The 14,791-nt window shown below is 35.8% G+C and overlaps 1 protein-coding gene across 4 annotated transcripts in view; it reads right to left on the bottom strand.

Annotated features, from left to right (window-relative positions):
- Window positions 1-14,791, bottom strand: part of LOC143226068 (uncharacterized) — a 101,816-nt gene that overhangs the window by 65,439 nt on the left and 21,586 nt on the right. For all 4 annotated transcript variants that reach the window (XM_076456518.1, XM_076456534.1, XM_076456526.1 and 1 more), the window contains one exon: window positions 8,615-8,726. In XM_076456518.1, the coding sequence (XP_076312633.1) occupies window positions 8,615-8,726 (112 nt within the window). The remainder of the gene's footprint in view (window positions 1-8,614; window positions 8,727-14,791) is intronic.

The raw sequence follows: 14,791 nt of genomic DNA, 5'->3' as shown, positions 1-14,791 counted from the left end.
CACATTAAATAGGTAGGGGTATTGCTGTGATGAATAGAAATTAAGCATTCCTCAAAAGTGTCCAAAGATGACCCATAAAGTGTAATCCCTGTTAGGAGAGTAACCCACCTAGGAAACTGTACCAGGTATCATTTTCGCTTAGTGGGAAAATGAGTGTCTCATACACAGACAGAAAGTGGAAGGAAAACAACCAGTTGGGTCAGAATCTGAATCACAGTATAGTGGATTCTCAATCCCATAGAAGAAAACTTGTAGTAAAACTCATCATTTACAGACAGGAATGTGGAGAAAGCTAAAATGGAAGTGTTCCGATGTGTAGAGTGGCTAGTACACACTGGACTGTATGTGACTGATCAACTCTAGTCTAAAATGAAGTAGCATTGGAATAACGCTATTGACTTGTTGTAGAAGGGTCCACACCATCTTCATCTCAAGCTGCATAACTTGGAAGCATATACTTTTTAAATTGAACTAAAAAATAAAGAATGTGTGCAATTTCACAACCACTTTCATACATCTTGGAACCCTACACTCTGAATGATGGTAGAAAGGAATGTGCCAATGTTGTAGTTTACATCAAACAAAACCCAATCTGACTGGAAACCCCACTATACAACAGCAACCTGAAAATAGAGAAATTACTGAGGTGGAGCACTAAGTGGAGAATCTGAACCTAAAACATCATCTTCTGAATTGTAGCACGAATGTACAACATCAACCTAAAGAACCCACTGCATATAGATGAATAAAATGAGGCAAAAACTACAAAAATTGAATTAGAATGAGAAATCACAACAAACACGAGGACTTATGTTGATTTGCCTAGCTCTAATCCAAATCCACACACCAGGAAGCAACATCCAGGTGATGGTAAAATGTGGAAACCAAATGAAGAGATGAACTGTAACGTAATGGACCAACTCTAAAGTAACATCATCTCCTTGAACAAGACCATATAGCAAGGTGCACAATGCAAAGTTCCAGATACAACTGTAAGAAAGTGGATTGCCCCTAGAAGTCATGTGCAATCACACCCTTTAGACAGTCACAGAAGTCAGGTGTAAAATCAACTCTTGGAGCCCACCATACAGAGATAAAGCATATTTCTTATTAGACTTGTGCAACATCATCCCCTCAGACACAACTGTAAAGAGTTAGAGCACATCGTGAACTTCCAGGTACCACTACACAAAGTGGTTTGTTCTTACAGATTATATGCAACATCATCCTTTGAAGAGTCACAGAAGCTGAATATAATATCAATCTTGGAGGCAATCTTACAAAGATGGAGAAATTTAGTGTTGCATGTGTAACCTCATTGCCTCACACAGAAATGTACAGCAAGGTGGGAGATAGAAGGAAAGGAAATTGGCAAGAAGAAAGAATTACCTTCACGAGCTGCTGAAGTCTTTGGAATGAAGGATCAACCTAGATAAGAGGGATCATATGTGGAAGGATAGAAAATATGTGAAACTCTGATGATAAATATAGCAGATCAACCACACCCACAGACTAATAGGAGTTGGAAGTAGGTCATGAGAGACAAGTGAAACAAAGAACAGGAGAATAAATGTTCAAAATGACGTAGAAAAATGCAATGAAGAAACATATGAACTTCCAAACCAGAAGGACCCTGCAACAAGGTCTATGAATCCAGAAGAAATGCAACAAAAGGGAGAGGGTAGGGGAGATAAACACAAAATGCTACTGGGAAAAATGGAAGGTGTGGGATAAGGCTTTTCAATATCTGTAGAAAGTTCCAATATTGGTAGAAAGTTCCCAAGGTAAAGAAAGACTATGGGAATGAGTGGGAAAGGAACTGGGTGACATGTCCCTTTAATAAAACCTGAAAAACCCAATTATCAGTAGCAAATTCCCACCAGAAGAAAACAAAATTGGTCAAACAAGTCCCCACTGGACTGGAACCCAAAGTATAGTCACCAATACTGTGGGCAACAATGAGTACCATGTTGAGAAACACAGCTACTGGTGGAACCCCTAAAAGGAAGAACAGGTAAATGATGGGGAAAGTGTTGGATGTGGAACAGGAACAGCTGATTGCAACCAAAGATGAAATAGCTGAATGTTGCCTCATAAATTCCATGTATGATTCTACAGTTTCACATTCCCCAGAATAGACTGTTGGAGAGAAAAAGTCATTAAGTCCCAAAAGGTAAGTACATAGTAAACAAACCTGGAACAGGACAGCATCCCTCCCCATAAGGTACAAAAGGAAAGAAACTGCATATGAAGAGATACAGCCATGGAGGGAGAAGGTATTTCTTGAAAATCCCTCAGAAGATCAGTGGAGTTCCTGGAAAAAGTGCATGCTGTACAAGGACCACATGAGAACCATAAGGGTGATATGAAGGCAGAAAACTGAGCCTGGGATAAATTGGCAAGATTGTCAAAGTCATACCATCCAATTTTGGAGAAAAGTTTGAATATTATTCAAATAAATAAATAAAGAACAAAGGTAAGTTTTCACTGAAAACTGTAAAAAAATAAAACAATAGTAGAAGGTATAAAAGGCATAAGTCAACTTTTCACTTCATATGATAATGTTAAAGAGAATAAAAATGTGTGATAAGTGCACAGTCAAAACATATCTTCATCATAGCACTGCCTAGAATTGACAGTTCAATAGAATTGAATAGATGTAATCACACACATCAGCAGGGTGTACTCCTATTGGTAGAGGGTTGTTACATGATGATTTGAATAGGAGATGCAGTTGAACCATGACAATCATCAGGTACATGGGAGTGCAATGCTTGTAGCAGTGAAAAACATTGTACATAGAGGAGTGAATGCAAATAGCTATACATGTGAGAAGAGGCAATGTTCCATGTAACAAATCAATGCTTAAAATAATTGAGAATTTCATTATAAACAACATGAATTAACTGCACAAGCCAATTCATTAACATGAATGGAACAAAATCCACAAAACAAGTGGATGGTAGAATGAGCAAATTGCAAAGGATTCAAAAGAAGCTACGTAATGCAAGACCAGATGAATGGAACAAAATCCACAGAACAAGAATCACCAATGCTGATTCTCTGGAAGATTCTGTACTTGTAATACAGAAACAAAGAGTCTTAACTAGATATAGAAAATAGCCTTCAATCTCAGAATAGGCTATATATAATAAGTGTAAAGAACCTATGACCATTTCTTACAACCTTGGTCCATGGTAGGAAGGCTCTATCAGAATACAAGTATAGATCCTTCCTGGAAAAACAAAATGCATGAGAAACATCAAGAGCAAAAATGTTTGATCATTTCTTTGCAGAAGTGAGTCACAAAATAAAATACGTGTTCAGGATAAGATGGTAGAATGAGAAAATAGCAAAGGATTCAAAAGAAGCTACATAATGCTAGACCAGACTGAAATTCTACTGAAGACCATGTCTTGGAAATCTTGGTAAATGTAATTGGAAAGCTTGAAAATAAATATGAAAAAAGGTGGGCATAAAGAGGCACACGATATCTGCGGTAACTTAAAATGTCTGATAGTACAATTCTGTAACCTACAATAGAACCAGACAAGTCTAGACCATGAGAAAAGTAGATGAAAAACTGGGGAAAGCTGTTTACAAATTGGAGAAAGATAAGAAACCAAGATTGCAGGTACAAGTTCATGAAAATTGATCAAGATTGGAAAAATTTCAAGGGAGGAATGTTTACAAAAATGTGTCAACATTTAAGCTACTCACCAAGGAAAACCAGCTTCTCCAACAAAGAATGCACCAAGCAGAGGACAACCAAATCATTGATATAATTAATGAAATATAACCTCGCAGAAAGACATGATGTAAATGTAGTCAAAGAAGTAGAGAATCTGTAGCAAACAAAAGCTGTAAGACAAAGTCCCCCCCCTGCCTGTTGATACATATCACCACAAGCAAATTATCTTTAACCCTCTCTCTATGGACAGCTCAAAAAGTGCATATCATAACATTTTAAGAGTTGTTTTCAAATAAATGACTCGATGTCAATGATTACTGCTTCTTAATACTTTGAAATATGATGAGCAGTAGCTAGTTACAGTTGAAATACATTAAACTAATTATACAAAAATGAAGAAACTTTTAAAAGGTCATAGTTATAGTGATACAGTATTACTATGAAGTTACATTGATACAATAATTTACAGTATTTAACATTACAAAACACAATTATCAGACTTGAATGTTTCATTTCTACTCCAAATTTGCTGTTTACTTAATTTGATTCCTTGTCTCCTATATTCATCATTTGTAATGAAAGAGGAAAACACTAGTATGTTACAAGCAAAGTTTAAGTGTATAATGAATGGTTAAATAACTTAAGTTATACAGTACTCGAGGATTTTTATACACTTTTAAACTTAAAGATCAATGACTTACTAATCAGTGTCACTAGCCCACCACTAGAATATAATTTGAGTCTCTATCTCTATGATTGTTTCCACTTTAACTTTCTCTATTTGTGTCCCAACTTTTTGCTTGTTTCTGATTTCTGCTTAGTGTTTTCTCTTAAAAATAATAGTTTGTCTGCAGCACTGTTTACATTATTTTCACTTAAACTTTGCAGAACTGTTTTTTTTAAAACCAGGTAGTAAATTTAGAACACTGTGAAAGTTGTGATGGGTGGGTACGTAGATATCCAGACACTCAGTGAAAACACTAAATGAAAGTATACTTCTTAATGATATTGTAACCAAAAAGTAAAGTTAAAACAGCAGACTACCGCAAGACTATTATATAAATAAAACATTTATATAAATGCTAAACACATCACTTGCTAATTTTACACTTTTACAATGGTTTGGTCAATTGTTTTCTGCCAGCTTTTTTTAACACAGCTAACATTACACAAAAGAAGAAGAGTTCCATAATAAAGAAATGATGTGCATTACATGCTCATGAATCCATATTGCTATCCATGTGTTTCAACACCAAAGCTTTTATTCTAATTTTTCTATAGTTCTACCAGGGTATACAATTTACATACTGATGAAAGGTTTAGGTCTTAAATGTTAATTTTGACATTGTGTAAATTGTTTAATTTTGCATATCTAAGTGCCATAAAAATTGAAACCCTTTTGGTTTCATATTCTTTACACGTTATAATGGGGTAATGTTGTCCTAAGCCCTCTAAATGCACTCTAAATCAAAGTTTAAGTGGTATCAAACCATTAACTGAAGTCTAGCTTGCATCTTTCAAATCTAAAACTTTTGTCTTCTTGTCCACCTGTGTTAAGAAACCATCACAAAAAAATAAGCTTTTATTGTATTAATCTTGATAACCTTGTAAACTTTCATAAATTCACCTCTAACCTCTTTTTTCCAAAATTAAAAAGTTAAAAAATCTAACTTATTGCTGTAAATTAATCCTTAATCCATACATTATTATTATTGGATTACTCTTGAGCCCTTTCCAATAAGTCACATGCTTTTCTTGGATAAGAAAACCAAAATTGTACAGAGTTGAAACTTATCCAATGATTTGTATAAATGTTTTTGTTTTTTTTCTGGTTTATAATCAATATATATCTATAAACACATCATAAAATCACAACAGTTTTAATATGGTGTAATGTTGTGTTTATCTTTTACTTAGACCATTTATTTAATGACCAAAATATTATGGACTAACAGAAACAATGTGATGTGGTATCCTTATAATACTACTGTTATTCTCCTTAAAGCTCTACAACTATAAGTTTCATTCCAAAATTGTAAGAGCAAAATAAAAACAAAATATAATTAAAAACTCCATTGTTAATTTTTTGAAAATTATTTTTGTGTTGTAATTTATTAATGCAATTTTCAATTACAGCAAGAGCAAGTTTTTCTCTTACAGAAAGTGAACGTTGGTAAGTGAACCCTCCAGTTCCACCAAATTTGAAGTAAAAAAATACATTGTTTTAATTTTAAACTTTAACATATATCCTGTTTATTAATTAGTAGTGAAGCAGATTTTTAAAACCATGCAGCTGATAATAGTAACAAAGAAATACATATGAAAAATATAACTTATATAAATGGTACTGAATTGATTTTAACATGAATCATAATAGTTATCTATAGCCAGAATCTTAGATCTTTGTTTTAAGACATCCTCTGACATCTCATTAGAAAAATAAGTTAAGATAAAAATGTATGTGCTGGAGGTAATTAATAAAAATTCAAGAAATTTAACATCTAAGCCCTTTATTACCTGAGTGGCACTCAAGACCATCAAAATGACAAAGAAATACTTTATGCATCAGTACTCCACTTGCAGTCATACGTTATATTAGCTTTGATATTTACACACTTCTCTGTTTTGTAAACAATGAAGGGAATCGTACATACTTATATGCACATAATGTATTAAATATTCCAATGAAAACATTTTATTTTAACAACATTTTCCAAAGCATAATATCTCCAACACCTAATATCAGTTATTGATTAATTGTAACTATAATTACTTATACAAATAAGTTAATGTTTAAATATTTCCTACAGGCCTCGACAAATCTCAGATTACCATGGTGATTAAAAATTTCATTATAATGTCTTGTATTTTTATTTTGTTTTATTCGTTCACAGAGCTGTTCTGAATAGAGCTCAAACCTAGAACAGGTCTAAACTAGACTCTTCAAAGTCCAGATCTATTCTCACATTCTTTGAGTCTTGAATTGATCTATGTTTCTAGAATTTTAATGGCAAATTTAGCATTGCAGTCACACAAAAGGTAACTAATTTTGTGCCATTTTGTTTTTCTCGTTCTCCCAACTTAATCAATTAGTGCATGTTTAGACTCAGATAGGACCAAAAGCAATTAGTCCAGGCAATACTATCATTAGCATACACTTTTTATCTGTTGGACATAGAAATGCATTTGCATTCTATCCATGCCTGTGAAACATAAATAAAACATTAGCACAAATCTATGCTTAGAAATTAATTATGAAAAAGCCTTCATTAAAACAAACTGAAGATACCAATTACCTGCATGGAAGAAGACAATGCATAACTGGACACACCCCAACACAACCTAAACATGCACCTGCAGTTAAAGGCACCAACTGTGCAGTAAAGAACAGTGGACAACAACTGTAACAGGCTGCTCTATTGTAGGAATGATAGAGCATCATCTGGGGCAACAATATATCAATTACAATAGATTTAATTTAAAAATTCAGGGTATTCAGTCACAATTGAAGTACACAAGCAAACCAAAAAGCAAGGAATAAATGATAGTGGGTCCAATTCTACATCAAAAGATATAGACTTTATTAACATTGATTAATATATGAAGGCTTAAAATGAATGAAAAACAATAACACCAATTACATAAAAGTTTACACTTTCAGTAACTTCTATGAATTCCTTAATGTTTCTAACCCTATCAACATTAATTAACTTTGCATTATACATCATATTTCCACCTGGTAATTCTATTTAAAAAAGGGGAGTAGCAATTAAAACTTACATGAAGTTAGTGTAGTGCATTTCTTACATGTATAAACTGCCATTTTCTGTCTGTACGTCTCGGGAACTTAACTAAAAGAACTGGAACCCTCTGAAGCAATCTTACGGCTGGGATACTCTGAGGTTGGGGACAACCAACCAACAACTTTTGGCTCAGAGACATCAATTTTATATGGTATTACAGTATAATCCATTTGCAATCATGGGTGTAAACCCTTAGGTGATTGGTCCAGCAACTAGAATGGACTTATCTCTTTTTAGCAATTGATGCCTGGTGACTCATAACTAGATGTCAAATGACATAAAAGATTATAGGAACAGTTATCTATGCATACAATCTCTTCTTGTCTATTCTGTTTTGTCTGAACATTTTTCTGACAAGATGGGATTTACTGTTACATTGTAGGTACCTTGTGGACACTATCAGGTCAGTGAACATACATGCTTAAAGCATGTGTTTATTTCAAAGGAGCAGTTTAGCTCATGAGAAAGCTTCATTGAAATATTTGTTTAATATTTTGCAACACAACCATAAGTCTGTTCTTAGCCTGTGTGAAAGTGTAGTGAAATCTTTAAGAAATCATAATGAATATTTTGTGTGTTTTTGGATACTATGTTTTTAACTATTAATCAAATAAAGTTAACAAAGTTACAATGATTTTGCATTCCTGTCTTAATCAGTAAAAATAAAAGAGGCAAGTCTCAAGTCTAAGCCTTAACTGGCTGACTTACAATCTGAACACATGCCAGATTGATACTGCAGTTTAAAAATTCTGGATATCATACAACACCTTAACTTTTGTAACCAAAATTATTTTCTGAATGACAATTTCTACAAACTATGCGAAATACTACCTTCAATTGCAACTGCACAATTATTTTGAGAAAATTTGGGAAAAGCATAAAACACACAGATAATCAAGGATTAAAGATAACAAAGATATGAATAATCAAGACACTTGTGCATCTTCCACTTTCTGATAGACAAGACAGGTCAGGCACACCTGGTTCCTGAATTTTTTGGGCCGACTCTAGATCTGAAAATATTTATCAAGGCCTGAATTACTACCTTAGTCTAACAAGTAAAAAAACAAAAAATATTATTTTCTATTAAATAAAAGACTGACAGTTGGATGTATTTTACCAGTTGATGAAGGTACTTTTCCCTGCTGAGTGATTTCCAATCAACATTATTATAATTTTTTTACGTGGAGCCAAGAGGTTAAGACCCACATTGCAGGCCACCTTCACTAAACCTAAGAAAAATAAAAGTTAAAACTGTTAAACTGGAAATTCACTCAAACTTTGGGGTCCTGTAATATTAACTCTAAGAAATTTTCTGGTTTATGAAATATATTTACATCAACAGTTGTAAAACACAAGTCATTTTAAAATGTATAATTCAAGTAAAGAAATGCATGCATGAATACAGTGCTTAACTTGAAATGGAAAATTAAAAATATAGGGTTTTCTATCCTTATTAGAATAAAATGAAAACAAATTTAAAAAGTTATTAAAATCTAATTCATGTTTTAATTAGAGATTCCAGACACAAGAATTGGGGAATATTTAAAAATACTGTAACACAGCATGCAGAAATAACATTTTATTACTCTCAAAATGTATTTTTGATACATTGATAGATTCTTATCTTTCTCTTAGGTAATATTTTTTCCCAACACCAGTCTTGGTTCTTCCACTTATCCTCACTTGTTATGACGAGGCAGTTGCAAAATTGCATGTAACAACCCTCTACCAACAGAAGCTTGGCACAACTCCCAACTCAGCTGACTTCCTCTATGCAGCTTAGTCCAAAGTCACTTTGAGACTAAGCAAGAGAAAAGGAACAGACACCAGAAGTGGAGAAGAAGGGTGGGAAGTGTAAGAAGAGGTAAGAATCTGTCAGAAATATACTTTCAATGTAGGAAAATGTCAACTTCAGATACAATCTCTTACCTTCACCTACAGAATAGATGGAATTCCACACTAACAGTGTAACATTACCTAAGTAAGTCTCCTTCAGAAAGAACTCAGTGAAAGCCCATGGGGTTTGTGAATAAATAGTATGCGAGACCTATCTGTGGGAGCTTGTGAAAATATGTTGCAAAAAGGGCAGAAACACAGATAGGTAGGTATTCAATGTTTATTGACACAAAGCTACAAGGCTATCTGTGCCAGACAAGATGTGGTACATTATAAGTATAGGGCAATTAAGGTAAAAAGTAAAATATGTAAAATTAGGAACTGCCAGGAAGACTGAAGCAAGAAGTACACCCTTGCTGACAGTCACCTGAAGTTGGCCTTTCCAGTCCTGGGTTCAGTTCAAAATAAAAATAAAAACTAAAATGTGTAAAATTAAGACTTGCCAGGAAGACTGAAGCAACAAGATCGAAACTGCAGTCAGTCACCTGAAGTTGGCCTTCGCAGTCCTGGGTTCAAGTCAAAATAAAAATTGAGATGTGTTAAAGAAATCATGTTAAAACATTAAAATGTGTAAAAGAAATCATGCTAAAACACTATATAGTCCAATAAAAACCTTAAATTAAGTGTAAAAGACCAATGGCTCTTAAAAATGTAAAAACATGAGTGAGATGGGCAGTATCACCTATAACATGGGCCAAAGTCAAGAGTAAACCCACCTTACAAATATCTTTAAAATGGTGTCGTCGTTCTAGGATGAAATAACAGCATGATAATAAGATGTGGATGATTGTGATCTGAATGCCATATAGACCACACATTGGTGCAGCAGTTCCAGATAAAAGGAAGTGGTTGGTTAAAAAACTGTGACCAATGCATAGCCTTGCCAAAACAACCTTCTCTCTTTGATCCTTACAGAGGCAAGAGGGCCAAAGACCAAGAGAAGGTTTGATTTGAAAAGGCTTGTTACTGTGTTGCTCATTCCAGGTTGCCTGCCATCTGGTGTACAGTCTGGATTTGAAAACTGGACCATAGTCCATGTATGGAATGGGTACTGGGATGACAGATTCAGAACAGACAAACTTTGCTGCTCTGTCAGCCAGCTCATTCCCACAAATAACAACATGACCTGGTATCTTAAAGAATTGGACAGAGACAGATGAGAGAGAAAGATGGGCTAATTTGTTTTCAATATTGATGAGAAGAGGGTGGTGACTATCATGGAATGATTCCAGGGCCAATAGACAGCTGAGTGAGTCTGTATATATTGTACAATTTGTATATTGCATTATTTCAAAATGTTTTAGGATAAGACAGATGGTATACAATTCGGCAGTGGAAACAGAAACTGCAGGGGGAGTCTGTGTGCCACAATCAAACTGTCACAAACCATGGCTGAACCCACTGAGTCACCCAATTTGGAACCATCTGTATATATAGGAATGGATGGATCACATGAAAGTTGTTCAGCAAAGAAAGAGTGATATTTCCAATCGGGTGTATGTGCTTTCCTCCGATGACTCAAAGATAGGTTACAATTTGGGATAGTAATTTGCCATGATGGAATAGGCTGATTTGAAGAAACTGCAATGTTATTCAAGGATAAATCCAAATCTTCTAATTGTGCCTGGATACGGAGACTAAAAAAAAAAAAGGCAGATTTTCTGTTATTAAAAAGTGTGGTTGGAAAACACAACTCCAAGTAGGATGCTGTGGTAAGGATCGAAGTTTGAAAGCATACATTAGAGACAGTTAGAAACAGCGAATACATAGAGGAGGTTCATAAGATTCCACATACAGACTTTGCACGAGAGAAGTACGAAAAGCTTCAATGCAAAGCTGAAGCCCCTGGTGATGGATAGGATCCAACATTTTTAGTGCTAATGTCTGGAAGAACCTAAAAACAACAGACCCATAGTTAAGTTTGGATCAGACGAGGACACGATAAATTTTGAGCATGGAGTATCGATCTGTTCCTCAAGAAGTAGAAGAGAGGACACAGAGAATGTTCAATGCTTTTAGACATTTGATACGAAGTTGCTTTATGTGGGATATAAAATTTAATTTACAATCAAATATAAGACCTGAGAACTTTCCCTCAGGGACAACAGGAAGTACCAACGTCATGAAGATGAAGTTCTGGATCTGGGTGGATTCCCCATTTGCGGCAGAAATGTATACAAACGGTTTCAGAGAAAGAAAGTTTAAAACCATTTGCCGTGGTCCACTTCAGTATCTGCTTGAATGCAGTTTGTTGTAGCTGCCGTTCAATAAACCACGTTTAATGACTGACGTGAGATGTAAAAGTCATCAACAAAAAGACCGTTTGCAACTGTAGAGGGTAGCTGTTCACTGATAGCATTCATCTTTATAATGAAAAATGTGACACTCATAATACAGTCCTCAGGGACTCCAAGTTCCTGTGGGAAGAAATGAGAAAGTGTTGAGCGTACACGGACTTGGAATTAGCGCTTCATTAAGAATTGTTGGATGAAGAGGGGTAAGTTTTCACGCAATCCATACGAGTGAAGGTTTCGTAAGATGCCATATCTCCATGTCGTATTGTAAGCCTTTTCTAAATAAAAAAAAACAGTGACAAGATGTTGTCGCCTTAAAAAGGCTTCTCTGATTGATGTTTCAAGGCAAATTAAGTGGTCTATCATACAACGTTGTCTTCGGAACCCACACTGAGTAGGTGAGAGGAGGTTGTTTGATTTAAGAAACCAAATGAGGCAGACATTGATTATCCTAAGATCTTACTGAGACAACTTGTCAAAGCAATGGTATGGTAATTCAAAGGAATCATTGGATCCTTCCCAGATTTCAGAATAGGGAGAACGATAGCTTGTCACCAAGCATCTGGATAGATATTTTCCTGCCATATCCGATTGAAGACACCTAGGAGAATAGTAAAAGAGTTCTGGGAGAGGTGGCATAACATCTCATAATGTATATTATCAGGTCCGACTGATGTATTGCCAGACTGATCAATAGCAAGTTTGAGTTCCATCAGTGTAAGAGAGTAATTGTAGTCATAGGAATGGTCAGTTGAAAAGGAAAGAGGCAGATGCTCTGCCTGTGTTTTAATGGCTAAAAAGGAAGGGGATAAGTTTGAAGAACTAGATACACAAGAGAAGAAGTCCCCAAGAGTATTGGCAATGTTCTGTGCATCTGCAACTACATGGCCATCAGATATTAAGATAGAGAGGGGCAGAAGTATATCTTCCACTCACCCTCTAGATCTTATCCCATATAACATTTGTGCTGGCGGTTGAAGAAATGCTGGAGGTCTATTTAATCCAAGATTCCTTTTGGCTTTGACATCTATCTTGCCGAGTGTGTGCACGGGCTTGCTGAAATGCAATGTGGTTTGAGAGTAAGGGATATCTTCAAAATTTATCCCAAGCACGCTTCTGAGTTTTCAGTGTTATAGAATAGGCAAAACTCTACCAAGGGTGGGGATGCCACAGGGAACATGTCAAGGTTTTAGAGATGCATCGAGTAGCAGCTTGTATAATACTGTTGGTTACTGCTGCTATATAATCATCTATGGATGATTTACATAAGATGGCGGGATCAAGTTCCAAGAGAGTAGTGAAAGAAGGCCATTTGGCCTGGACCAACTTCCACCAAGATACATGGGTGGGGTGGTACTGATCACGGCCAATCTCTTGTAAGATTAAGGGAAAATGATCACTACCTCGCAAATTAATGTCAACCTCCCAGGAAAAGTGAGTGAGTAGCAAAGGGGAACAGACGAAAAAATTTATAGCTGTAAATGACTAAGTGCATGAAAATATGTGTAACAGTCAGTGTTGAATAGAGCCAGGTTGTGGTTCAGGAGCATATACTCTGTGGCACGCCCTCTCATATCAATACAGAAGCCACCCCAGAGGGGATTATGCCCACTGAAATCTCCCAAGATTGAAAAGGGGTAAACAATTGCTCAATGAGGATATCGAGATCTGATTGATTGTAATACATTTCAGGTGTAAAGTATAGAGAGTAAATAGTGATGGTACAACCCAAGGAGACACGGATGGCTACGACCTCCAATGGTGTGGTCAATGACAGAGACCAGGTGGGCACATGCTGATCAACCAGCAATGCAACTCCCCCATGTCCACATCCTATACATAGTCGATCATTCCGGTATAATGAATAGTGGCAGATAGTAACTGTATTTGTAGGTTGTAGAAATGTTTCCTGCAAAGAAAGACATATGGGATGATAAAAGTCAATCAGATCTTTGATATCAGTCACATTTGATTGGAAACCTCAACAGTTTCATTGAATTAGTGTGGCCATGTGCAATTATTTCAGAGAAGAAGATGGTAGAGAGTCCTTCTCCTTATGACCGTTTTTTCTTCTTTATTGGATGTGGGTCTATCACCCTATATGGTTCCTGCTCTAGCTCGAATGGTCAAGTCTGAATTTATCAGTACACGTATTAACGATTGAGGGTGCGGATGAGTTGTTTGTTTAATTTTCATGGTATCAAGAGAGGGAGCCCCATGGTAACATCTTGACTTGAAGAAGGTGAAGTTTGGCAATGACTGGAAGGTGTGGTCAAAACAGAGATGGAAGGAGACACTGATTCATGAACTGTGTTGATTTTGGGAAGTGTTTCATTGAGATTTGCTGGTGAAGATTGTGTAGGGGATAGGATAAGGTCTGTTTGTACTCCAGCTGTAGTAGTAGAATGGGTTACAGCAGCATAAGTTCTGGTTGGAATAGGTAATAATAATTTTCGAGCCTCTGTGTTAGTGAGATTGTTAACTGTCTTGAGACATTGTACTTCTTTTTTCTTCTACCCATTTAGGGAAAGAGGTAAAATAAGAAGGATGCATACCATTACAGTTTATACAATGTGGTTTGAGTTGGCATTTGGTGGCATTATGGTCTTTACCACCACAACAGGCACAGGTCAAGGAACCATGGCAAGATTGTTTTGAATTACCAAATCATTGACAATGGAAACATCGTGCAGGATTTGGAATATAAGGTCGCACCTTACAATTCAGATAACCTGCTTTTATTGTGGTGGGAGGACATGGTACAGTAAATGTTAGTATTAGAACATTTGTTGGTTCCAGAATTCCATCTTTTCGAGTGAAGATTCAGTGTACTGATGTGACACCTTAGCTGGCGAGACCTGCGAGGATCTTCAATTCGGGACAGTCCTTAAATCTCTTTCAACTATGACTCCTCTGGAAGTATTCAAAGTGGAATGAGGAGTAACTTTAATGGGTATGTCCCCCAAGGCCTTTGATGTCAGGAAGAGTTTGGAATGCTGTGATGAAGATGTTTCCACTAAGATGTCACCCAAATGTAGCTTTTTTACTAATTTAGGGGAGCCAGCAAGCCATTCTAAGCTCATCTGAATAAAAATTGGGGGCAT

This window comes from Tachypleus tridentatus, chromosome 1 (assembly GCF_004210375.1).
Source record: "Tachypleus tridentatus isolate NWPU-2018 chromosome 1, ASM421037v1, whole genome shotgun sequence".
NCBI classification, from domain to species: domain Eukaryota; kingdom Metazoa; phylum Arthropoda; class Merostomata; order Xiphosura; family Limulidae; genus Tachypleus; species Tachypleus tridentatus.
Note: the sequence above shows the minus strand (reverse complement) of the source record. Positions and strands in the feature narration are given on the sequence as shown.